This window comes from Adelges cooleyi, unplaced genomic scaffold, assembly GCF_023614345.1.
Source record: "Adelges cooleyi isolate 19-005CV unplaced genomic scaffold, UGA_ACOO_1.1 ACOO_flye_CR_arks_rails_tigmint_CR_PRNA_108, whole genome shotgun sequence".
In the NCBI taxonomy this organism is placed as follows: Eukaryota; Metazoa; Arthropoda; class Insecta; order Hemiptera; family Adelgidae; genus Adelges; species Adelges cooleyi.
The window spans coordinates 3,579,153-3,605,780 of NW_026095761.1; the positions used below are offsets into that span (position 1 = coordinate 3,579,153).

General features: G+C 29.3%; 6 protein-coding genes across 10 annotated transcripts; 3 read left to right on the forward strand and 3 right to left on the reverse strand.

Annotated features, from left to right (window-relative positions):
- Positions 1-296: 296 nt before the first annotated feature.
- Positions 297-4,940, reverse strand: LOC126844875 (ATP-dependent RNA helicase SUV3 homolog, mitochondrial). Its single transcript, XM_050583334.1, has 15 exons — positions 4,661-4,940; positions 4,361-4,587; positions 3,949-4,171; positions 3,037-3,205; positions 2,852-2,963; positions 2,595-2,764; positions 2,423-2,539; positions 2,147-2,304; positions 1,943-2,084; positions 1,691-1,849; positions 1,447-1,626; positions 1,225-1,373; positions 923-1,113; positions 714-832; positions 297-605 (listed from the first exon to the last, which is right to left on the reverse strand). The coding sequence occupies exons 1-15, from the start codon at positions 4,729-4,731 to the stop codon at positions 492-494; spliced, it is 2,301 nt and encodes a 766-aa protein (XP_050439291.1). The 5' UTR covers positions 4,732-4,940; the 3' UTR covers positions 297-491.
- A 270-nt stretch (positions 4,941-5,210) lies between these two features.
- Positions 5,211-10,956, forward strand: LOC126844883 (transmembrane protein 39A). 2 transcript variants are annotated; one of them, XM_050583346.1, is made up of 10 exons: positions 5,211-5,549; positions 6,191-6,361; positions 7,617-7,756; positions 7,810-7,908; positions 8,253-8,353; positions 8,492-8,652; positions 9,580-9,677; positions 9,828-9,914; positions 10,003-10,123; positions 10,217-10,956. In XM_050583346.1, the coding sequence occupies exons 1-10, from the start codon at positions 5,511-5,513 to the stop codon at positions 10,439-10,441; spliced, it is 1,242 nt and encodes a 413-aa protein (XP_050439303.1). In that variant the 5' UTR covers positions 5,211-5,510; the 3' UTR covers positions 10,442-10,956. The 2 variants fall into 2 exon arrangements, with proteins under 2 accessions (XP_050439303.1, XP_050439310.1); XM_050583353.1 differs by lacking the exon at positions 5,211-5,549 and adding an exon at positions 5,960-5,978.
- A 119-nt stretch (positions 10,957-11,075) lies between these two features.
- On the reverse strand, positions 11,076-20,293 carry LOC126838393 (probable cysteine--tRNA ligase, mitochondrial). 3 transcript variants are annotated; one of them, XM_050572792.1, is made up of 11 exons: positions 20,111-20,293; positions 15,283-15,349; positions 14,415-14,563; positions 14,121-14,319; positions 13,267-13,400; positions 12,363-12,494; positions 12,134-12,267; positions 11,957-12,073; positions 11,527-11,625; positions 11,289-11,459; positions 11,076-11,197 (listed from the first exon to the last, which is right to left on the reverse strand). In XM_050572792.1, the coding sequence occupies exons 3-11, from the start codon at positions 14,551-14,553 to the stop codon at positions 11,123-11,125; spliced, it is 1,200 nt and encodes a 399-aa protein (XP_050428749.1). In that variant the 5' UTR covers positions 14,554-14,563; positions 15,283-15,349; positions 20,111-20,293; the 3' UTR covers positions 11,076-11,122. The 3 variants fall into 3 exon arrangements, with proteins under 3 accessions (XP_050428749.1, XP_050428741.1, XP_050428757.1); XM_050572784.1 differs by lacking the exon at positions 20,111-20,293 and adding an exon at positions 15,412-15,792 and having other exon boundaries at positions 15,203-15,349; XM_050572800.1 differs by lacking the exon at positions 20,111-20,293 and adding an exon at positions 15,412-15,447.
- On the forward strand, positions 17,679-20,002 carry LOC126838386 (heat shock protein 68-like). Its single transcript, XM_050572771.1, has one exon. The coding sequence runs from the start codon at positions 17,847-17,849 to the stop codon at positions 19,764-19,766; it is 1,920 nt and encodes a 639-aa protein (XP_050428728.1). The 5' UTR covers positions 17,679-17,846; the 3' UTR covers positions 19,767-20,002.
- Positions 20,294-20,729: 436 nt separating the features above from the next.
- LOC126838443 (mitochondrial inner membrane protease subunit 1) lies at positions 20,730-22,477 on the forward strand. The gene is made up of 3 exons (XM_050572854.1): positions 20,730-20,989; positions 21,903-22,097; positions 22,182-22,477. Exons 1-3 carry the CDS (start codon positions 20,897-20,899, stop codon positions 22,326-22,328), a joined length of 435 nt encoding a protein of 144 aa, XP_050428811.1. The 5' UTR covers positions 20,730-20,896; the 3' UTR covers positions 22,329-22,477.
- Positions 22,469-25,656, reverse strand: LOC126838429 (nuclear transcription factor Y subunit alpha). Of its 2 annotated transcripts, none has more exons than XM_050572841.1 (6): positions 25,516-25,656; positions 23,972-24,187; positions 23,497-23,641; positions 23,290-23,411; positions 23,035-23,211; positions 22,469-22,964 (listed from the first exon to the last, which is right to left on the reverse strand). In XM_050572841.1, exons 2-6 carry the CDS (start codon positions 24,173-24,175, stop codon positions 22,728-22,730), a joined length of 885 nt encoding a protein of 294 aa, XP_050428798.1. In that variant the 5' UTR covers positions 24,176-24,187; positions 25,516-25,656; the 3' UTR covers positions 22,469-22,727. The 2 variants fall into 2 exon arrangements, with proteins under 2 accessions (XP_050428798.1, XP_050428791.1); XM_050572834.1 differs by lacking the exon at positions 25,516-25,656 and adding an exon at positions 25,174-25,464.
- Positions 25,657-26,628: the final 972 nt, after the last annotated feature.

Consider the following 26,628-nt stretch of genomic DNA (forward strand, 5'->3'; position numbering starts at 1 on the left):
AAATTGTTAATTAATTATAATTTATCAGAGTGAATTCATAACCTATTACCATACTTCAGAGTCCCGAGAACTGCTAAAAAGAGTTCGCATTAGTATTCAGTCATATAATTATAATATTATTACGAGATCAACAAAATGTTTTATAATTTATTTGATCGTAATATTATTATAACTATTTTTTAGTATCTATATTGTTATGATAGAGCTTAAAATTTTTGTTTGTCCAAATAATTTTATCGCATTAACAGTTTTAAAGTTACAATATAAAATTGCATTATAACTAAACTAATTTATAAATATTACATCCAGTCAGTTATAAATAACACAAACATTATTTATAATAATAGTTTATGTTATTATTATAATAAAATAACATTGAATACAATTTTAATTACTGTCTCATTATTTGTATTGTAATGTATAAAATAACTAACATTTAATTACAATATGTAACAAAACATAAGAATTATGAAGTTATAAATGATCAAAATCTACTTTTTTCTTCTTCTTGATCTTTTCGACGAAATATTAGTTTTTGGGGGAGGATCATCATCATTGTCATCATCACTATCGTCAATAACATCATTTGCAGCATTATTTTTACGCTGAAAATAAAATAAATTATTTTGATTTTTTTAAAAAATTATTGAATAATTGTAATTTTACTAGAAAATTACGATTAAATTAAAAACGTATTCACTAAATCAATTTACTTTGCTCCATTCTTTTTGTAGTTCATTTAACATATTTGGCGTCAATAATCCTTGAGCAAGAAGCCTTTCAGTAAGTCTTCCCTTACTAATATTTTTATTAATATTTTTTTGAGCCGACTCTAATTTACAACATACATAAAAACATATACAGTGATTACGCATACACCACATTATTCAATTAAAATACTTGGGTTAAACTTTTTGCTTACCCCTTAAATAGTTATGTTTACGTCTGGCAACATTAAAATCTTCTTCTATAGAATCACCGCCAGGACTAGAACTTTCAGAATTCTTTAATAATCTTGTTATTTGCACAACTCCTTGTTCAATAATGTCATCTAGTTCTGCTTGCATATCTCTTACTAGATTTGCTTCAGGAAACAAGTCTGTAAATCTATAACTAAAATACGACAAACAATATTGTTTAGTAAGTATGTGATGAACTTAGTTTAGACTTAGATTTTTAACTTAGATGAATTTAGTTAGTATTGTTAACAATACTATTACAAACCTAAACCACAAGTATAAATCCAAAACATCGAAAACAGCTTCTAAATGTACCAAATCAATAATTGTTTTCGGAATAGTAAAGGGCCAGCCGATATGTTTGCACAACCAATCAAACGTAATTGACTCGTTTCTACTATACTGTCTGGCGTACTGTAAGAAAATAAGTGAAATATTTATAGATATCCTCATAAAATTAATTAGCCATAAATAAATAAATACATACTTTGAGGAACATTGTGCAAACAAAAGGCATCTTTCTATTAATGGGCGCACAGCAGAAAACATACCTTGCTCTCAATGGCAAAGGTACATGCTGTATCATATCGGCAAGAAATTTAAAGTCTTCGATATTACACATGAAATACAAGGAATCGTCGACTATAGATAGTGATATAAATATATCCTAAAACAAGAATTTAATTGTGAAAATATTAATAATGTTTGAATAACGATTAATTTGTGCTTACTACAAGATTTGCTAGGGTTGAATTTGGTAAATGATAAGCATACAGTTCAATTTGATCAGCGGTCGGATGGAGTCCGGCTTTAATTATGGGCTCAGGTGTTCCAGATAATATGTGTTTGAGTGTAGATAAATCTTGTGGTTTGAATGTGGTTACATAGCCCTTAATGAGAGATGCATAATTTATTTTTTTTTTTTATCATTTTTGATAGATAAGAAACTTATTAACTTAGTCTAATGTTAATTGACTATCAACCTTTTCATATTGCGTGCCGTACCGTCCAGCTCGTCCAGCGATTTGCAACGCTTGAGACACGGATATGGTATCCATTTCTTTTTCCCCCTTCTCGTTTAACGTTGGTTTTATAAGTGAATAAAATATAACTCTTCTGATACTCCTAAAAAATTAAAAATCAAAATTAACAAGCAATTCAAAATCAATATTGAATTTAAAACTTACAAGTTTAATCCCATGCCAATAGCGTCAGTGGCAACAAGGACATTACAAGAATTATTTGGATCGTTAAACTTTTGAGCTTGGGCCAATTTTGTGTTGGGGGGTAAACCTCCATAAATGACTGCAACTTCGACTCCTCTAGATTCGATACCTCGGCTGACCTGTAATAATAATACATAATAAATCAATAGGAAAACAATTGCATTAGTAAATAAAATGAATACCTTCTTTGCTCTGCGTCGGAGCTAAAAATGAGTTAATGTAAAAATTTTACTTTACCGTGTAAACGTCGTTTTTGCTGAAGCATACAATACAATCACCAGGCATTATATTATCTAGATTAGAAACCGCTGAATCTTCAATAGCTAAGTCTGTAAGCCGTTTATACCTGTATACCTTAAAATTGTACAACAATTTAGTAACATAATAACATTTCCTAGAACAGCTATACCTGAACATCTTCTCCAGTGGTAGTCATTAAACCTTTTACTAAATCAACTGCTCCTTCTTCTCCACAAACATGAACTTCATTGGCTACAACGCCTAATAAGGCTCTAGTCCATGCCCAGCCACGACTAGGATCTTTCATCATTTGTATTTCATCAATAACTGCTACTTCGTCTAAGTTTTAACAAAAACCAAAAGTTCAAAACATATTCTTGTGTGTAATGAACTCATACAGAAATTAAACAATTAACAGGTACATACAAGGTACATTTACATTTGCCATTTCCACAGTACATGAAACATGTTTGGAAGCTTCACTTTTCCCATCGGCGAATTTTCTTTCTTCTCCCGTCACCAAGTCACACGGTGTACCCTATTAAAATTAGTTTTATTAACATAATATATTATCTATAATTAGTAAATACTATGAGAAAATATTTGTATACCCTTTCATTTGCTTTACGATAAACTTCAGTGGCTAACAACTTTAATGGACCACAATATACACCAGAATTTGATGATAAATATTTTTCTAATGCGTGATATGTTTTTCCACTATTAGTAGGACCTGCATGAAATATGATTTTACGGTTGATAGCTCTAGCTTCTGGATACCTAAATAAAATATACAATTTTTAATACTAAATATGATTTAAAAAATAGAATGCAATAGATAAATTATAATAACACTGAAACAGTTTGTATGCAAAGGTGCACACTAACAAGTTGAAGCCCTCACTGCAACACTAAATTGTTCAACATACACATCAAAGGTTTATCAAAATACTACATAAGGTGGATTACAATGCAAAATTACAAGCGAAAATGATGGGCGCTTCTCCTTGCACTGTGAGAGAAACCGCCTGGGTCTGATTCAAACCAGCAAGGGTGCAAGCCACTAAAGCTGCTTTAATCTTCTTGGTCACTCTATCCCCATTATAAAAAAATAAGTTATCGAAACTCTTGGCTAAACTAATCAAATTTTGTAGCAGGATATTAATATAACATTTCTATGCCAAAATATTACATACCAGATTAATATATTACCTAAAACCACACTACTATTCTATTAACTATTTAATTGATTTAGACATTTTAAAAGTATAACCTTTGATTATAAATATTAAAGGTAGTCCACCGAGACAAATTTATGTTCTGGACGTCGACATAGGATTGGCGCTTGTAGTATCAATTTCATTGAAAACGATACTACTAGCGCCCGTCCCGTATTGACGTCCAGAACTGAAATTTGTTTCGGTGGGCTTATTTATAATATTTATAATCAATGGTATAACATATAAATTTATACACCTAAATTTTATTAAATATTATATACAGAAATAATAAAAAAAACCAACCAATTAGCGGGTGTTCGTAAATCGCTAATTTTTTTCAAATCATCCATACATTCAAGATGTGGAAACATTTGTTTCGCATGCCGTAAGAAATATGGAAATATATCATCCACATGACCAGCACCTTGTAAAATGTCACTTATAACAACATGAAGATCAACAGGTAAAGTATTAGCTTCCAGACAAAACCTTCTAAAACTTATATAAGCTTGGTGCTGCAGATAATCTAAAAAAAAGTCATTCCGTGAAGTCTTATTTTAATTTTAGTAAATAAATGCTTGGTTGCATTCAATTTTGTGGTTCCATAAACAGTGTTTGGACGTGTCACATGGTTCCAACAACAGTTTATTAAACAAATTGATTGGTGCAACCCAGCATTAACTAATTAACATATATTATATTTGTTGAATATTACTATCTAATCCATTTTCCATAGCAAGTTGTTTGATTTCATTTTTTTGATAAAACCTATTAAGTATTTTTAGTAAATCGCCTTTATTTAAACTTCCGGTTAGTTCTGCACCAACATTTATGTCGTCAGGATTTGGTTTGACTGGTACAGGAACAAATAAAGTTGATAAAATGTCATCTTTTTTATATCTTTTTTGCATCAATATTGCAGAACTATTTTGTTTTCCACATCTGTAAACATAAGTTATGAAGATAATTACTAGTTGGGATTATATTATGATAATAAGCAAATTCAAAATCGTACCTGTGCAGTCTTAATAAATAAGAAAAGTATCTATGATGTTGTTTTATACAAATATTTTTTATAAAATACATTACAAATAAATAAATTAGTACAGCAAATTATTAAAATTAAAATAAATACATTTGTTTACTTTGCAAGTATTGGGTTTAATTATTATAGAACATACTAAAATTATTATACAGACAGTATTCAAGTATATGTTATTGAATTTTGAAAATAAGCTACCCAGTCTTTTTTAGTTTTTAATTTTATATTAATTTCTTGGTTTTTATCGGCTATCCACACATGGCACAAATGATATTATCACAGTATAATAAATGTGATGATTGTTGTTATCAAAGATGAGCGGAATCCAATTCGTTTCTACGCGTGCGGCATAACAAAATAAATAGGTATGTCAGCAACTTATGATAACTTGAAAATGGCTACCCGATTACTTGGGCGGCCGTGTATTTCTTACGAGAAAAAACCGGCTAACCAGAATACAAAATTTGATAGCATTAGTTGCTGACATACCTATTTATTTTATTCCTCGGTGCCAAGGGTTGATCAATACTACTGGTTCAATACTATAATAACACACAACAGTCAACACACAGAAAACTATTAACACAACGCTGAACACACACACAATAAATTATAAAACAGACCTAAGTCTTATAAGTTAAAACACAACTTTGGAGAGACTTCTGAGTTCTGACAAGAGATCTTTTATTGGCTGAACATTTATAAAATATCTGTCACATTTAATATTAATATTGTCAAAATATTTCTTTATACATTTTTCTTCATGCAACTTATTAACTTTTCTATTTTGGTTTTTAATTGAGTAACTTTGAAAAAATTTACCATGGAATTTTTCAATTTTTATGCTGATACCATACAAAGAGTAAGTTGTTTGTGAAACATACATTTTTGATGAGATTCCTGCTAGATATAGGAGTAGGTTACTTTCTATTAGATACATTTTTTCTTCCTATTATTGTTATGTTACCATTAGACTACCAGCTCGTTTTATTTTTATGAATACGAGCTGGTAGTCTAACCAGCTCGTATTCATAAAAATAAATAAATAAATACATTCACATTCAACTAAATAATTAAAAAACAAATTTTAGTGATTCTATTTTTATGCATTAAAAAAGTTCAAAAATTTAGATTAACAATAAACTTTATTAATGATAATTTAATAATAATTTACTTAACCGGAAACCCCTTTTTTTAGAGATTTATTGTTTGGAAATCTGTAATCTGTAGATTTTAAACTTTGGGAATTACTGTTGTGCTATTATGCAAGTTGGCTGTGACTAAAAAAAAGGTGACAAGTAAAGAAAAATACTGCCGAGTATATTTTTAGCATTTCAGTTGGTACAAAATGTACATTATTTTTTTCTATATAGAAAACTTTATGTTCAATTTTTACTGTTTACCATAAGGTTGTGTGATAAATAATTTTAATTAAACAAAGGCTGAAAACTAGTCTAATCTCTCTGAGGATTAAGTACAAGCAATGTATTATTTTATATTTAGATGCAGTCCGACAATGCTATGCCAAGAGTAACTTCACCACGTATTTACAATGATGGAAACATTACGTTTGAAGGATTGATGGTAGTTTTTTCTTGGTTTTCCACTTATTTACAATACTTGAACATCTACAGATCAGTTTGGTGGCTGAGTAATTCTAATTATACTTTATGGGTAAGTCAAAAATAATAGTACCACTAATAAAAATTAAATCTTGATATGACTATTATAATATTAATTAGGCTCTTATAGTAATTGAAAATATGTTGATGAAACACATATTATCAGTTGCGTATATACGGGGTTGTTTTGGGATAAATTGGCCCTCCAGAACAAAAAAAAACCAATCCCACAGTGCAGTAATCGTACCAAGCTATACCGAGCAAAAAAAAAATTTTATTGTTATTCAATATTAAGTAATTAGTACCTATTCAATATTTTATGTATTTTTTTTTCTATAAAATACTTATCTTTAAACATATGGTTGTGAATAGGTTTTAACTATGGTTTATGATAGCACTTATTGCGTTGGATGAAACGCTAAATGCCCTTCAATATATATAAGCACAAGTGTCGAAATCCTATGTTAAATCCCATTTTTACTTCAACCCTTTTGGGGTTAAAATAAAATTTTAACCCCAAAAGGGTTGAAATTTAACCTAGGATTTCGACACTTGTGCACAAATCAATGCATAACTTTTTTTCTATTGCTTAGTTTGAGCTAGTTTTGACGGTTTAATAGCTTGAAGTATTTTTAACACGAACACCATACCCAAAAGTTCATACCTGTCAAAATTTCTACCAGAAAAGGAAAGTTTAACAAAATATCTCATTTTTATTGTATTTAGAAACTTTTAAGGAGGCGTCAAGGTTAAAATTTGAAAATCTACTTTTTATGGACCACCTTAATATATATACATATATTAATGTGTCATTTGAATCACTAACCCCCCCCCCCCCATTAGGAAGTTAAATGTACGCCACTGTATATTTTGGTCAATGAGGTACAGTTTTCAGTTGTATTCTTTAAAATGTACATGCAAAGTGGATTGGCTGGTACACAACTGTTATATGCAGTTTTTCGGTTTATTCAGAGTTAGTCTTGGTAAGATCTCACAGCTTAATTGCTATTTGCAATCTTACTTGATTGTAATTTACTATCCATTTAAAACTTACATCCATCTCGTATCTCACTATTATTTTTCATTACACGAAACTTCACCTGTAATTTTATCAAAATATTTAATTGTTCAATCTACAGATCTATATTAATACATTTTCTTGAATACAATTACCTCCTCGATTAAGTCCACATTAAATCTAATACATTTAATTCAGTACTAACTTTTTTGAAGTGACTAATATGTTTATTTAACTGAAAAACATCCACACCTATTAGAAATGTAATGTTTTCTATTTTATGTTTCAGAAAATACATCTAATTGATTACGAAGTAGTGTTATTTATAATGGCAATGCATTGTCGAAGGTTCGCATATAGCTTGATTACATGGATCTTTCATGTATTTTGTCCTCAAAATTACTGGAAATTGACCAGACTATTTATCAGGTAATTTGGCAATATTATAGAGTGGATTTTTTTAAATTATTAATACATTTCAGATTATTTGTGACTGTTGGATTATCCATCATATTAGGGCTTCTAGCCTTTAATCTCTGTCAAAAGTATAATTATGGAGTTTTATTGTATTTATTTATGCCGTAAGTAGTATTACATTATTTCTGTACATTATTATAATACCAAGTTACAGTCGTCGTAAAATAAGTTGGCATAGCGACGACGGATTTTATCAGCAAGTATATCCCAAACTAATTTTTTTGCTCAACTGTCCGTCGGCTAGGACGCGCATGGTTTGGCCGCGGTAATTCTTTATTGTTGTTTTTGTTATTATTACTATTATTATTATTATTATTTAATTTATAAAAATACACTATCAACTATGCTGTTTTTTCACGCCACTGCAGCTATGCCAAGTTATCTGGCAACGACTGTAAATACATATAAATTTAATTAAAAAAATATAAATAAATAAAAAAATTTGCAGGATATTCGTTTATTTATGTTTTTACGGTTTTAAAGCATGTCCATTTTTCGACATGTCATGTGTAAGTGAAAAAGAAATCTTCCTCAACGGCAAACCATACAGTAAGTTTCTTTTCTAATAAATATTATTTTTAAAATGTTTACTTGTGTAAATATAATAGTCAAATTAGTTGTTGTAACACCTTGTTAATATTTAATTCAAAGTAATTAAATACATTTTTGAATTTTTATATTTTTCAGTTCAGCATACTCACATTCATTTATGCTCAACAAATCCAAAAGCTATTCGCTCAGAAGTCGAAGCCATGAAAGATGATTTCAACAGGAGGCTAAAACAAATTTTATTCTCATCTTTTTTCTCTGCTTATTATTCATGTTTTCTCCCAATAACATTTGTACAAGTATGTTTGTTATACTATTGTCATCTCAAATTTTCTTTAAATTACAATGTTTACATGGAAAGTTAGATTTTAAAGTTAAGTATTTTAATAGTAGGTAACTAACTAATATGTATGTATAAGAAGTTATTAAGAAATCTGTTTTCGAATTTTAACCTTGACATCCCCTAAGAAGTTTCAAAATAATAAAATTAAATAAATTAAAAAAAAAAAAAAATCAATGAATATTCATCGTTGCCTACAAGAATTTAAGTTTAAATGGGATTTAACGTGTTTTTCGATACTTGTGCACTAATGAATGCATAACTTTTTTCTACTATAATAAATATTAATAATAATAGTATTTTAATAGGCTTTATAGCCAAAACTTATCAATCCAATAAATACCGAACCTTTAGTAGTTTATTAAAAGAGGACAACTTTATGGTTTGCATTGATTTCCAATTTTCAAAGCTGCGTAGTATTAAACATTTGGATTATTCTCCGGAACTAAATCAAAATTTGAAGATAGTTGCAATATACTGTAAAAGGTCTTTCTCTTTCAGAAAAAAAATCTGATAATTTTACTAGGCGTCATTGGCTATTCTGTCATTTTTCACCACGAAAATGATTCTTAAAAGTAGAAACAATTGTTTATGTTAAAAATAATACCCTAAAAGTTCTATAAATCAATTGGAACTACTTTTTCTCAAATAAGCTTATATGTTTCTCATTAATAAATAGACCTTAGATACTTTTTATCAAGTGTTCTATAATTTGATTGAAATAAAATGTAAAAATATTATATTATGTCACCCAGAAATTTAGAACTAATACAAGCGAACCAGGCATACTATTCAGTTTGACTTTAATTATCTAATTAGTGAACTATTTCATGTAAACATATCTTGGATTGATTCACTAATTAATCGATACTTAATTTTTTGGCAGGATTATGTTGTTTACGAAGAGAATTGGGTATTAATTTATTTTCCATTTATCATGATGACTATGGGTATGATGTTGTGCCTTCAATACTATCCAGTTAAGTTAGTATAATCTTAATTTTTATTTGAAACATTTAACATTGCAGGATTCACTCAACCTAACCTCGCACTTCTACATTTTTTTTTTTAATAACTATTATTAGGTATCTTTTTTGTTTATTTTACATTGTTTTTATTTGATTTTGATTCTAGATACTTTGACAATTTACAAAAAGCAGCCATGCACTTGGGTCGATGGAAAAAAATCAAACTTGACCGTCCTCATATGCCTATACATTTGTATGTCAATTCATTACTGTTGTTTCTTTATAAAAACCTTAATGTTATAACTATGTAATATGTATCATTATTTTTTAATAACATATAGATGGTCAGATGAAGTGTTATGGCATCTAGGATCTCTAGTACGCCACAATCAGTGTTTGTATAAAGCCGAAGGCATGTCCAATGCGGCAGAACCCGGAAACCCTGCTGACAAAACTTTTTATGTGAGTACACACATCATATATACACTTACAACTATACCACTGATTAAAGTCAATTATTAATCATAATTTTTTTTTTGAAATTATCTTTTATAGAATATGTTTAGTAATCCTTCGGAAACTGTATACTTTACCTTGGCGTCCATTCAGATATCACTTATGTCAATCCTATTAGTGGTGTTAATCAATAGTGCTCAATGGCATCAAAAGTTTTACTTCGCATTCATAATGCTGTTGAACTATATTTCATTGTGTAAAACGTCGTTCAACTATAGAATAACTGCAAAGGTTTATAAATCATTAAAAGAAAAGACTCAGTAATGCTGGTCTGTATTTAGAAGACGAGAACACAAATGGGAATTTCTCCAGCAGTATTTTCTTAAGCTGCTCGTATTGTCGCAAATTTATATATTTAATTGTACATTGTAAAAATTTGTTGAAAAAAAAATGTAGTGATAGTTAAACATTCCTTATTCGCTTGGCATTCCAGCTAAATTTCTATAAGCACTCGAAAGCAAGTTCAAATTTGTTTGGCTGGCAATCAGTTTGTTTCTTAAAAAGTAAGTGCATTTGGTGTTAATTACTTTTAAATTTTAATAATGATGTATACATATTTTATACTTAACTAAATCTAGTCAACAAGTAACTACAAGTCTTAGGTCAAGTTGTGTGTGTATGATCTCGATTTTTTTTATGCCCACTCTTTATGCAATTGTTTTTAACTTAATAAGTACAAATAAGTATTGTTAATTTATTTTAACTTACTTACGAAGAAAATAAAGAATTCCTTGTTAAAATTGTAATTATATCTTTGACATTTGTCGATTGACTATTAGCTATTAGAATGTTTGTAATCTTTAAAATTTGTATTAATTCTGATTAATAAAAATAAAAAATGCTTTAAACTTGAGTATTGTTTTTTTCAATAAAAAATATATTTATTAAAACTGTTCACTTACAGAAATTTATAAAAAAAAAAACTAATAACATAAAATAAAGGTTTTAGCTTTCAGTTAACTCTTGGAGTTCCTTTGGAATCGCTTCGGAATACGTCCATACAGAATATTTGTTTGAATCCTAGGACAATAAAAGTTCAACACAGTTACTACAGTCTACATATGGTATTAACTATTAAGTTGTTAACCATTTTAATTATAAAAAATAATACTTGTATTTTAATATTCACAGAAGACATATCATTTCTCAACAAATCACAAAGTTTTAATACGTCTTGTTTGTTTAAACTAGAACCGGAATTTAACGCCAATTGCCTGAGATTTGTTCTAAAGTCGACAATTAAATCTATGACTAAACCAATATTACAACTATTGTCTAGGACCTGCCAAAAAAGAAAAAAATGTACATTATAATTTTATTCAACCATTTTACAATTAATAATGTTTTACATTTGTTTTAACCAAATCAACACCGAGGTTATCCAAAGTTTTAGACACTATATTTGAAGCCAACATCACTTCTAATGACGAACAATCAAAACGCTGATCCTACAAATGGAAAACATACAAATTATAGACATAAATATTGATGAATTATACAAGATAGCTGATGGGTAATATAAAAATAAAAAAACCCTATTTATTTCTTTATTGTTATACAGCATAATATATAATATATTATTTCCAAAATATTCTATTTAACGTTCAAAGTGACTGTAAATTAATTATTCTCAAAAGTAAATTTAAATATTGAATAAGAGTTTTAATTTCAAAATCATCTTATCCCAATTCAATTCAACAATACCTTAAAAACTGATTTTCTTGGTACGATGATTAGTAATATTTGACAAAGTATACACTGAAAATTATATACTATTACCTTGGTAAAATATTTGTTGTAAGCATTCATTAAACATATTAACGACTGCAAAGCTTTTGAAGTATCAAAATTATCCGCTAAGTTATTGAGAACTTCACTTTCAGTTTCTGTTAAAGTCTAAAACAATGAACATTTTTTTAATATACATAGTTATATATATATTGCAAAACAACTAACATGTAGCAGAGACGTTTTGGGAGCTTGTACGTTTTGTTTATTTTTTAAATGACTAGAGCAATTAAATAGAAACGACTCAAATTTGTTTAGTGTTTTACGAGCCATTTCCATGGATTGTTCATTAAATTCCACATCTAAAAAAATTATTTTATTATTTTATCTTTGATGTACACTTATTAAAAATTGTTAAATCAATTTCTTTTTAAAGAACTTTTAATTTTTAAATTACCGTTTTTGTAGTTTGAAAGTAAACATAGTACACGAAATTCGTTAGCAGTATATGTTTTCAGGACTTCTTTGACACTTACTGTGTTTTTTAGTGATTTCGACATTTTAACGTTATCTCCTAAATGTAAATGACCTAAAAATAAAATACAAATAAAATCTATAACTTTTTTACTTATTTTATAAACGCTATCAAATTATTGTCTGCAAATTATATAAAATAATTTTTAAGTATTTTTTTTTTAGTTTAAAATATTTTTTGGTCAATAAGTTATACGATTTTAAAAATAAAGTAAAATAATAAATATTGCAATAATTTATTGGTTTTTATAGTATTTTTAATATAATATTGTAGATAAAATAATTTGAATGCTTTGTTAATATAAAAATAGTTAATAGAAGTCAGTTAAATACTTCTATTTTTAAATTAATTATGTACGATATCCAAAATTTACATTTTTTGCATTAAACGAAAAAAGATTATAATTTTCAATAACTTTTGCAGCCACCTGTTTATTTAATTAAAATACTATATATTTTATTTATATTGTTCAGTTACATTTTCGGTATAATAGTCTAACCTCTTTCACATGCTAAAAAAAATTAACTTGAACATTGAACAAAACGTTTTAATCTAGAATGTTCCTGAAAAAAATTTAAATAGAATAACTGAATACAAATTTGTTATTCTTATTATTCTTTTAATAGGCCAAATAGTATTAAATTATTATGATTAACATAACCTTTTGAAAAGTGTTAAAAATCTTTTTTGTTTAAAGCATTTTAGCCGGATCAACCCAGCACGATCAATAGCTTAATATTGAGTTTTTTATTTATCGTTTATTATTTTATTGTATATTGTTTTTAAAATATTGGATTACGTGTTATATTTCAAATGATATGAATACCAGTATAAATCCAGTTTTCTACCCAGTTGTCAACGTCATGATAGGCACAGCATTGCGCTTCTTCATTTTCATGATGGGGAAATAATAGATCTATCCCACCCGAGTGTAAATCTACGTTCGACCCAAAGTAATAACTGGAACACCATTTAAATTGATTACAATATTTAGATTACATATTTTCAGTGTTGGGTGGTAACGCAAATTTCTCGTTACACTAATACAATTACTATTTAAGTAAAGTTGGGGTACTGTAATGGGTACAAATTGGTAAACTGTAATGTATCAAAATTATTGATCGAATCACTTATTGAAGAAATGGAATAAATCATCATTTTTACAAAAATTATTTTTTGATGGCAAAACATTTTGTAGAGAGACCAACAAGTTTGTAATGATATGTAAAGGAACAAGTCAACGCTCTAAACCCTATAAAACATACAATCAAAAATCATGTTTATTTATAAAAAGAAATATGTATAATATAATATTACATTCGACTTAAGTTGTAATTAAATGTGTCAATATTAAAATTTTACAGCTACTTTTTTTTTAAACTTATTTTTCTTTTTGTTTGGGGTTGTCTTAGAAATGAATACATTTCTGTTTCACTGTGTTTTATATAGGATAGGGAATAAGTATGCCAGATGTGAGTGCCTAAAAAGACATACTGAAATATATACCTAAAGCCCTAAAAAAAATATAGAAAATATTTCTAATGTAAAAAAAAATTGTTTTCCAGATTTTTATAAAGTTTTTAAGCTTTTATGCAGATAGAAGATATCATAAATTCATGATGATAATTTATCATAATAGGATACAGTGCAAGATATTATCAAATGTAAATTTGTTTATACCTAGCAATAGCAGAGCACTCAATGTGCCATCCAGGCCTTCCAGGACCCCAGCAAGAATCCCAAAATGGTTCACCTGGTTTTGCGGCTTTCCACAGTGCAAAATCTAAACTTGATTTTTTTATTGAATTTGAAACTATATCAGGAACTTTAACAAATTTCCCATATTTATTATATTTGGTCGTGTCAAAATATATTGAACCTAACAACACCAAAAATGCAACAGAAATTAACATGTACATACTTTACAATAGCCAAATAACCAAAAAAGCCAAATAATAAAAATGTAAAACTTACCGTCAACAGAACTATAAGCCAAATCTTTTTCTATAAGATTTTGAATAAAATGTTTAATCTCGGGAATAAATTCTGTAACTCTTGCTAAAATATCAGGTTGTTTTATATTTAACAAATGCATATCTTGTACAAATTCCATTTCGTATTCTCTAAAATATAATTAAAAACAATATCTTACATTAACAATTAGAGTTAACACTTTAATTTTTTTTATATTATAATTTGGTATTTACTATTGCTTTAGTCAAGTTAATAGCCCAAAAATGTTTATTACGTACAAGTTTCCATATGGAAATGTTGAACACGTAAAGTTCATACAGCATTAAATCATTGACCAGAAAAATACTCGAATGTTGTAATAAATAAAAAGACAAAAACTCTGTTCAAATAAAAATACTATCGGCCAATCATAGACTTAGATTTTAAGATTATTACTAAGAAAAATTATTATTGAAGAATAGCATATACCCAACAAATGAGCACTTATACAACACCAGATTTCTACATTGTCTTTTCACAAAATAATTGTTTTGTTTTCCAGTTTACTATACATGTGGATAAGATTTTAATTTAATAATACCACAATTTAAATATTCCACAAGTGATTACAACTTGTGGAATCATTTATTAGTTTAAACTTTATTAGTTTACTTGATTATAACTGATCGTATAGGTATAGCATTCTATAGGTATAGGTCTACTTGCATTCATTATTCGTAGAATTTTAAAAATAGAAAAGTGAAAAATAATATTTTTTTTATATATAATAGTATATAATAAGATAAAACCTTGCTACTTGAAATGGATCTTTATTTAAACGTTTTGCTTTTGTTATTATTTTATCATCAATATCAGTGATATTCATTACTTGAACAACTGTCCTTTGAAAATAATTTTCCAATATTCTCCTGACAATATCAAATTTCACATAGCAACTGTAAAACAGACAGTATTATTAAAATTTAGTTTTATTTTATGTATGGAGAAGCCAGCAAACCATGCGTGTCCAATATGCATTGAATCATAAACAGTTGGCCCACAAATATACCAAGTTAACATCCGACTGTTTTTTAAAAACACTTTAGTTTTGGTTTTCCAGTTGTATACACTGACATTGGGTTTATTGGAGGAAGACGCACGCTTTACAATAAACTTATTGAAAATATTTAAACTGTTCATTTTTGTAAAACCGGAGGAACAATTCATTTTAAACATATTCAAATGAAATTGTTTTTTTTCAACAAGATTATTAATCATGCAATAGAATATATTATTTCCCGCAAACGAAAATTTACGGTTTTCCGATTTAATTTAAGATATATTATACTAAATAAATAGTATCCTTTTTAAAATTATTAAAGAAGTAAATTGTAGTTATCCGAATTCCAATTTCTAAATTCTATTATCACATTTCATAAACACGATAACATGACAATAATAAAAAATTAGCGGCAATAACAAACGGTTCAAAACTTTATCACGGCAATTAGAATATACTTTAATAAGTATTTATTTAATCATGTACACAGTACATTGCGTTAATTTTTTTACACAGCTGACAGATCTTATTTCATTCTATTTAAATCTAAATTATAAAATATTATAATTGTCCCGCAACTTAAAAACAAGAAACAGAAATACTGTAGTACGAAAAATGTAGATTAAACCCATATTTTATAAAATCGGTCTACTGACTACTGAGTAAAAATAGTATCTTGGATTTAGACATTGATTAAATACAATTTTTATTTAATTAATGGTTTAGACATGGATTTAGGAATTTTAAATTACATAGACTAAACTCTCAGGTAGGAAAAGGCCAAGAATAATGTACAACTAGGTACCTACTACAATTGAGTGTATATATATATATATATTGTATATATATATATTATACTTAATGTTACCACCTACACTAATGTGTAAAATGTAAATTTAAAAAGAAAACAATTATTTTTTATTGATATATTAAACAAATAGGCGAACTATAGATGAACAAAATGCATCATTACGGACTAAATAAACATATTTTTTTAACATATTATTATTGTAAAATCATATAAAATATTATTTTGGTATAGTAATGGTATCGCGGCATATTTACAATTTTCATCTAAAATGTTGATATGCAAAAAAAAATTCCCTCGGCTTCCTTACGCAATTTACATAGGGGCATAAAATTTACACTATGTAAATCTTGCTAAGGGCATGATTCATAAAGTGGCCTGACCAAAAAAGGTGAACCATGTATTTTTGTTTTAAGCATAACAGCTGGTAACAGTTTGTTTATATACATTGTTTGTTATTTTCAAATTTCAAAGGAAGAAGTGTATTTTGTATCCATTTTTAAGTTTGCTTATCAAAAAAAAAACAAATTATTCAAAAAAACGTTTTCATTGTCAAAACGTTTAACGTAGCTTAATAATAGTTGATTAAAGTTTTTGTACTATGTCTTTTCAAAAAGTCAACGAAAATATTAACACCGTCACAGAACTCTGTTCTGCCATGACCAAAGCGTTACAAAATTTGGAAGAAGAAAAAATGCAGTTGGAAAAAGCAAACAAATCTTTGAGGACTAACAATGAAAAACTGTATCAGTACGTTGTTAAACTACTCGAGATTAACGATCATCTACGGCATTCTTTAAGTCAAACTGTTGGTAAAAATGAAGCCCTGAAAAAATATCTGGTCACCATAAATAAAGAACAATAACTCGACTGCACACTATAGAAGAGAATAAAAAATTACTCAAATTGTTATATACTTTTGTAGATTTTTAATAAAGTCTGTTTATTTTGTTTCCTTCGTTAACACTTTTTTACAAAGTAAAACATGTATAAATTTAAAACCTATATGATAATTTCTAAAATATAAAGTATCGTTTAATAAAAAAAAAAGGTGTTAGTTAGCGAAAAAAGTTATTAAAACATTTATGTTGCTATATTTTTTTTATAAAATATAATATTCTACCTAATAATATAATGAAATGTTCTTTTTTATGTGACATTTCGTCCACAACTTCGTTAACAAAAAGCGTTTTTTATTTAACACATAGATTGAATAATATAAAGTAATAAACTAAAGTCCTTGGGGACCCTAGGGGAGGTTGGGGGTGTTATATCACCTTTATCATCACATATAAATAGCCTCCCGAATGGTATAATATAATGGACTGGGAGTGAAGGGGAGCGTCGAATTTATGGCGTCGACAACACTCGAATGTGGCCGAACGTTCTAGAACTTTCTATGGACTATATAAACGCAAACGGCAGCCCGCATGGAGACAGTTTGAAATTAGAGTTCAAAGCGATCACAGTTATTACAATCCGCGATTTTCAACGAGTTTTTGAATGATTTTAATTTTAAATATTTCACTAATATAAATTTTCTTCCTTATTTTGTTTTTTTTCGTGAGTGTGTTAAACATCTATTATGGTTGGCAAAACGGCTATTGGTATTGATCTAGGAACGACTTACTCCTGTGTGGGAGTATGGCAGAACGGCAAGGTGGAGATCATAGCCAACGACCAAGGTAACAGGACTACCCCAAGTTATGTGGCGTTTACGGACACCGAACGTTTGATTGGAGACGGAGCCAAAAATCAAGTGGCTATGAACCCCAACAACACTGTGTTTGATGCCAAACGCTTAATAGGCCGGCGTTTCGATGATGAGAAAACACAGGCGGACATGAAGCACTGGCCTTTCAAAGTGGTCAACGATTGTGGAAAACCAAAAATCCAAGTGGAATTCAAAGGTGAGCAAAAAGTATTTGCCCCAGAAGAGATCAGTTCGATGGTGTTGACAAAAATGAAAGAAATCTCTGAAGCGTATCTGGGTAAGAGTGTTACTGATGCAGTAATCACAGTACCCGCATACTTCAATGACTCGCAGAGGCAAGCCACAAAGGACGCTGGAATTATAGCTGGCTTGAACGTTATGAGAATCATAAATGAGCCCACAGCTGCTGCTTTGGCTTACGGTCTGGACAAAAATCTAAAGGGTGAAAAAAACGTTCTGATATTCGACTTAGGCGGCGGTACATTTGATGTTTCCATACTTCAAATTGACGAGGGTTCTATATTTGAAGTAAAATCTACTGCTGGTGATACTCATCTGGGAGGAGAAGATTTCGATAACAGATTAGTATCACATTTGGCTGAAGAGTTTAAGAGAAAATTCAAAAAGGACGTGAAGAGCAATCCAAGAGCTCTGAGACGCCTAAGAACAGCTGCTGAAAGAGCCAAGCGGACCTTATCATCAAGTTCGGAAGCAACAATTGAAATTGATGCCTTAATGGAAGGTATTGATTTTTATACAAGAGTATCTCGCGCTCGTTTTGAAGAACTGTGTGCTGACCTGTTCAGATCTACGCTTCAACCCGTGGAAAAAGCATTGGCAGACGCTAAAATGGACAAGGGAGCCATACACGATGTAGTATTGGTTGGTGGATCTACGAGAATACCTAAAATACAGAATCTACTACAAAACTACTTCTGTGGTAAGTCACTTAACCTTTCTATCAATCCTGATGAGGCAGTAGCATATGGTGCTGCTGTTCAAGCCGCCATTCTTAGTGGAGACACCAGTTCTGCAATACAAGACGTCTTACTTGTCGACGTTACTCCGCTATCGCTGGGAATTGAAACAGCTGGCGGTGTTATGACTAAAATTGTCGAGAGAAATTGTACAATTCCATGCAAACAAACACAGACATTCACTACTTATTCGGATAATCAACCAGCAGTCACTATACAAGTATTTGAAGGAGAGAGAGCAATGACCAAGGACAATAACCTGTTAGGAACTTTTGATCTGACCGGTATACCTCCAGCACCTAGAGGTGTACCCAAAATTGATGTGACTTTCGATTTGGATGCTAATGGCATTCTGAACGTTTCGGCTAAAGACAACAGTTCTGGTCTTTCAAAAAATATTGTTATTAAAAACGACAAAGGCCGGCTATCTCAAGCTGAAATTGATCGTATGCTAAATGAAGCTGAGCGTTACAAAGAAGAAGATGAAAAACAAAAGGTTAAAATTGCTGCTAAAAACCAATTGGAAAGCTATGTATTTGGTGTGAAACAAGCATTGGATGGTGCTGGGGACAAACTCAACGAGTCAGAAAAGAACACAGCTAAACAAGAATGTGATACCGTAATACAATGGTTGGATAGCAATCAGTTGGCCGAAAAAGAGGAGTACGAGTACAAACTAAAGGAAATACAAAGTAAGTGCTCTGCATTAATGATGAAAATGCATGGAGGACAAGCAGGTGGAGCACAGATGCCAGGCAGCGGTAGTTTTCCTGAAGCTCAATCCCGAGGACCTACTGTTGAAGAAATAGATTAAATTTGTACAAAGTATGCTTAAAATATATTTGTATACCTCTCGTAGTGTTAAGCTATGCCATCATAATGTAATGTACTGTACTACATATAAACATATTCCTAATTGTAATTAAACTTATTTTAAAATTGTGAAATGTAAAAGGAAGTAGTAAATTGTTGTTATCTATATTTTATTTGTAAATGTATTAAAGCATAGACTGATTTTTATTTAATAAAATATATTATGATACATTTTAATTATCCAAAAGTCTTATTTATTGGCACGAGCTTAAAATTATTTTTAGTTTTGGCCACTTATTTTTTATTTTAAGCGTTTTTATTAGTACTAATATTATTAAGACTCACACAAAGCTCTCATACTCAAGTAAGGGCCCGTTTCATTAGCACGTTGAGCACTTTAAGTTGGACGCTGTGTCTGATCTGATTATAGAACCAAAATATGCTGGAGGTTAAAAAACTATTAATACATAATACATTTCACACAGTTCGCCATCTATATAAAACTAACAGAATTTAAGTGTTTTATTGAAAGTGATATCACTATTTTTTATCATTTAATTATAAAAGTATGATCCAGCATTCTTATAGTCTAACAATAGTGTATTAGCACAGATTATATGAACAAATAAATACATAATATTCATATATCTATGGTATTCGCTTATTTTATTTTAGCTTACTCGCGTAGCAGTATAGCACAGAAACTTCAATGCTTACAATGAATTATATTTGTTTCTTGTTTCATTATTTATTAATGATATCACTTATATCAAGGATGCGATACTTAATAAGATTTATATCAACAATTGCAAATTTTTTAAATTAAAAACATCTTATAAGTCTAAAGTCATGACGTGAATAAATCTTTAGCCTGTTTGTACTTTGTTATTATTTGAATTATTTCAATTTTGATAACAGTTATCACAAAAAACAAACCCTTCTTACTCGTTATCAGCGGTTAATTAATTATTTATGAGAAAAACATATTTCTAACGTTTTTAATTTTTTATAATTTGTTAAAATTAATTTAAAATAAAAAGTTTGTCGATGTAATGTTAATAGTAGCATTACAGTAAACGGTTATGCTTGTTATTACTTTTATTATTTTTATCAAGTTTTGTAGTAGGGCAGATGCTTCAAAAAGCTAGTAACACAGTTTTTAATTGTTTCAAGTACTATTGTGTTTTTCACTGTGTAACCGAACATGTAGTCGACGTCGTTATAGTAGGTGTTTGTTGACATTTCCTAGCTTGTAAGATTTGTATCAATTTTTAGGCAAATGTTTTTGATGTTCAAGTTCAAACGGTTATATATTTTTTTCTACATTAGGCTTAAAATAAAATAAAGTCAAGTAAGGAACTTAAGTAGTGTGGTTTTTTTGATGAAATATAAAATAGCTCAATCTAAAATGTATTACATTAAAGACAAAACTTGATCTTGTGAACCGCTCTATCAATTTTATCATGTAACAATTCTATCGATCTGAATTAAAAACATGAAAAAATCAATCCTAAAAAGTATTTTTAAAGGCCAAAAATAATTAAAAGTTTACCCCTAAATCCCTGTAAAAATGTACAATCATTTTCAACCTACAATTACAGCGTGTTATAACTTTAAAAAAAAAAAAAAGTCAAATAGTTTTTACGATCCGCAACATCACATGAAAGTGTTTGATAGTTATTTTATTACTAGGCTATAGTTCCTTAAGATTTGTGGCTTCTCACATCCCACTGTTCTGGTTTTTTTTATATATCGCCGCCCCGGTAGAACAATGACACACTGCAATAATTGAAGTTGTAAAGGAGAACCAAAAAACCCAATTTATTTTTACTAAAATGTTATAAGATGTAATTTTAATGGAATGAGAATCAGGGTTTTTTTTTACAACTACAGTTATGTCGTTTTTTCTACCTCATGCATTCTCTATATCTAAACACATTGAAGCATTTAGTTCATTTTACCAAATTTTGCAGTTGTGTCATTGTTCTACCGGGCGGCGATAAATATTATTTATTATATAGGCGTGCCAAATTATTTTGAATATTTTTATACAAATAATAAAAGCTATAAATATTATTGCTACACCTGAGCCTATAATAGATGTTAAGTTAGATAAACGAATAATTATTTTTCTTAGTGTTCAGGAGAATCGATGGAACCTTCCATTCAGTCAGGAGATATAGTAATTATTCAACGATTTTCAAAAGTTTTTAACAATGTCGATAAAGGTGATATGATATTAGCCAAGTCACCAAACGAGAATAAGCTAGTTGTAAAAAGAATACAAGCTATGGATGGGCAGACTGTCAGAAGAGGCATGAGGTATCGGACGGTATGTTTTTTTAATGTAATTCTGAAGACATCAAATTGCTTAACATCTTAAACTAGTATTTGACCATTTATTATTTATGTACAGGTTCCTAAAGGTTCAGTGTGGTTGGAAGGAGATAATAAAAACAATTCTTTAGATTCTTGGCACTATGGTCCAGTTCCAAAAGGTTTGATATGTGGTCGAGTTTTGTGCCGAATTTGGCCTTTGTCAAACTTTACGTTAAGAGTTTGATATATTCTCGAAACGATTATTATGAAAAAATTGGTTTAGAAAATAATTGTACTGTTATTACTATGTTACAATATAGTGATGTTTGGTATATTACAATAGGTCTTAAAAACTTTATGAAAAAATAACTGTTGCCTCTATAATTGATAATATACAAATTGTATTTACACATATTTCACTTATTAACTAATTTACAATTTAAACTTAATTTAGTATAGAAAAAAAACCCATTATGATTTAATGAACTATTAAACAGTCATCATTGGGTGAACACTATTTACTAGAAAAAAAAAGGAAACTTAAAGATATTGATTAACACATCGAGAAGTTAAATTTAACAGTGAAGCGCTTTGGTTTCACAAAGAAGTGTCAAAAAGTTTTCTGGGAGATTTTAATTTCTTATCAGCCACTTATACTATAAACTAAACCGTTGTGAGTTTGTAAAGTTTGTTCTTCTTCGATTTGTCTTTTAATAGTTACGTGGTAACTGTGATTGTCCATTCGTATGTTACAGTCGTCATTTTGTAAGTTTTTGCTACTAGACATATTCATTCTCTTTAGAGAACCTGAATGAAACCTGCCACCTTCGCCGCGAATTCGATTCATGGCGTGTTTGTGACGCGACTCATAAAGGTATTTCTAAACATAAATCAAACTGTTAGTTTTAGAGTATTTGTCTACAAAATAAAGGGCTTTTGATGGTTCTTACTTGTCTAGTTTTGGGTATTTTCCCTTCGGCTTCTAGTTTCGCTCGCGCTTGTCTTCTTTTTAGAATTCGTTTGTACTGTTTAGCATTTACATACAATGGTTCTTCTTCAAGAAATTCCGTTGTTGTAGGTAACCGTTGAAACTGACTGTTATTGTTACTGGTATTATTTGGAACCATCTAAAACCATCAAAATCAAATAAATGTATAATAAGATTTTAATATAAATAATACAATTTTCTCGTTCACAATGATTACCATAACAATATTTTGATTTTGTTGAACACCCTGTGGGATAGCTGACGTCGTTGGGGTTATGTTCGGAGAATTGCTAGTAGGGGCACTAGCCAATTGTACAATATTTCCATTTATATTTAGCACTATAAACAACAATATTATTTATTATAATAAATATTGCAAATAAAGTGTACATTAATTTATTATAGCAAAAGAACTACTACACACGTGTCGGTTGTTGTGGTTGCGACTGAGCAATAGCTTGTGTGTTATCAACTTGTACGGGTTGATATATGAAGGTTTGTCCATCGGGTGTCTGAATAAGTTGTGCTTGGGTCTGTTGTTGTATGACGAGTGGGCTATTATTGGTATTCTACAATAAAATATAATGCATACAGCATAAATATGAATAAATGTTACTAGTAAAATTATAATAATTGTGACTGTATGAATAAAGGAATGTGAATAATAAAGCCACACAATAGGATTGGGGAGGTTACAAGTCTTGGGTACCTCTTGAGGACCCCAAAGTCTCATTTTTCCAACTTGCCAACTAGTTACACAAGTGGTATTTAGACTTCTCTGTGGGAAAAGTTATAGATTGCCTTATTTAAGAAGATAAGTATAATAATTAAAAAATTGTTTCCTTCTAATTTGAAGAACAAACTTTGGCACATTTTTTTACTTAGAATAATTTATATACCTGTACGGGTAACTGCAGTAGTTGTAATTGTTGATTTCCGTTATTTTGAGGAACAGCATGAACAACTATTTGCTGTCCGTTTGCACCCTGTAATACTTGTCCGGCCTGTACAACTTGTACTTGATTGTTAGAGGACGGAATAGCTTGCACAACTGTCATGTGACTTGCATTACCGCCTCCGTCTGTAGTAATTTGTTGCTCCATGGATTATTAGCGCTAATAAAACAAATAATGTTTATTAAGCGATGTGTATTAACTTGTCAAAAATAAATATAGGTAATCTTATTGCCAAAAAGCAACATTTTATTTTCTTTCTACAATTGTTGATCCAATATTTTAATCATTTTAGTTTATGAACATGATACTGAGGCAATATGATGGTTATTTGTTTTGTTTTGTATTCACAATTAATTGATTTCAGTTATTAGAAAATACTGTACAAACTATCATAGCTGAAAGATTTTCAAACTACGTACCTATAACATTGGATATTTATTAGATATAGACAGTTAAATAAGATCATAAATGATTTAGGTACTCCTGATTAGTAAAATTTTGTTTGATGAAGAAAAAACAATTCTTTTTTTTTTAAATTTTTTACATGAAACGTTGAAAATAAGAATGGTAAAGATTTAAGAGATTAGATTTAGAAGAATGAAGACAGCTGGGATGATTGAACAAGATGTAGAAGATCGAGCTCTATGGAGGTGTACGACTAGGGTGGCCGACCACCATGTAGTTGGGAGTGTAAGGTGAACATAAAGGAGAGATTTAGGACAATGAAGAAACGAGTTACAACTAAGTCGGATATTACTGAAAAGTAATAGTGAGTAGAGGTGATGTTAAAAAAAGCTTCTGTAATATATTAATATTAGGTTAAAATCGAAGCAGCATAAATAAAAAGTATGGAGAGATTGGATGAGGAGATTAATAATCAATGATTTATTCCAAAAAACAACCTGTTTATTCTGATAGAAATGCTTTTCAAATTGTTTAGGTACTAAACTTTGTGGGAAAGAAATTAATATGTAAGGTGAATCGCAAGTTAATTTTTGCTTGCAAGTAGTTTGGTCGAGTTTGAAATGTACGGATGAAAATATTCTGTTAAGACACCCTGACTTAATATTTAATTGGCTCATTTTTGTAGCGGAAAAGAACGTGTCGAAAATGTATTGGGTTTTCTTTTATAACCATTTACTTACGCTGTAAGTTTTAGTGAAATCTGATTAGCAAAATGAAAACCAACTGTCGGAGCGTTATCCATACTTTTTTTGTTTTGTATGCGAAAACTTAAAAAAATTACTACGACCACAGCAAGTAGTTTCAACAAAGAGGAACCGTCAACGGTCTACATCGAGCCGAGGTCAAGTTAGTACTTAGTAGCTACTTGACTCAAGTGCAATACTGACATGGACCGTTTTGGCTCGTGTGGTACAGAATATATATATGTGTATAATATAAGCTATCGCAGAGGCAATTGCAAAGCGTCGAGGCGTATATTGTATAAGCGGATAAAAATTTTGTGAATTTAAAGGCGAACTTACATTGGATATCACTTTAGAGATTATTTCCGATGATTGGCCGAAATTCTGGTCGCCAATGAGACAGCGTAAACGTCAACGAGCGAATTGGCTTGGCTCTTACCGCTGACCAACCAATCCACAACACACGGAACGGTCGATGGTACAGTGCGTCCGTTTTACCGGAACACCGCACAATGTACACATTACAGTGTATCCAACTTCGGATCGGAATGATAATTATTCAAGTTTTCAACAAAACAATAATATAATATACTTACCTAATCTTAGAATTTAGATATTAAAGATTATTAATAGTTATGTTTAAATAATAGATTTAATATATAATATAGCAATACCTCATGATAAAATTGAATCCTATAACACAACTTTTTATACATCTGAATTATAAAAGGGTCATCTTTATTTACATTGGTAATTAAGTCATCATCTTCATAAACTGAAATATCAGAGTAGAAATGTATAAATTACGAGCTACAAGAAGATAATTTAATTTTAACAACAAACAGATAGGTAACTCAATAAATACAATCCATATCCTACAAGTGCTGTTAATGAAATAGCAATGCCGTAGAACTTATTATTATCAATTTTTTTAATGTTGACTTTACTTGTATTGCTTTATGATCACCAATATCAGATTTGAATCTATGACAGCCAAAATTCTTATATTTGGATACAGCTAATTAGAAAAAAAAATTGACATTGTATTACATTTTTGAGAAATAATGGTTAAGAAAATACCTCAATTTAAAAAACTTACTGTTAGGAGAACCCAGTAGTGGCCGATAATACTTAGAATTAGATACAAACTAAAAACTAAAAAAATCCGATTAAAGTTACAAATACTTTTAGTCATTTTTTTTACTTTTTTATTTGTATTGTTACAAATAACAACCATAGTTCAATATACGAATATTTTATTTAATATTAAATACAAATGTAATCTATACAATGAATTCTAATTTTTAATATATAAATATACAAATGATTAAATAACGTTTTTATCGTCTTGAGTATTATTAAATATTAGAAATAATAATTAATAGTATCAGTATACATTCTTCATCATACGTTTTGATCCTGACATAATATATCTATTATGTCTATGGTTTT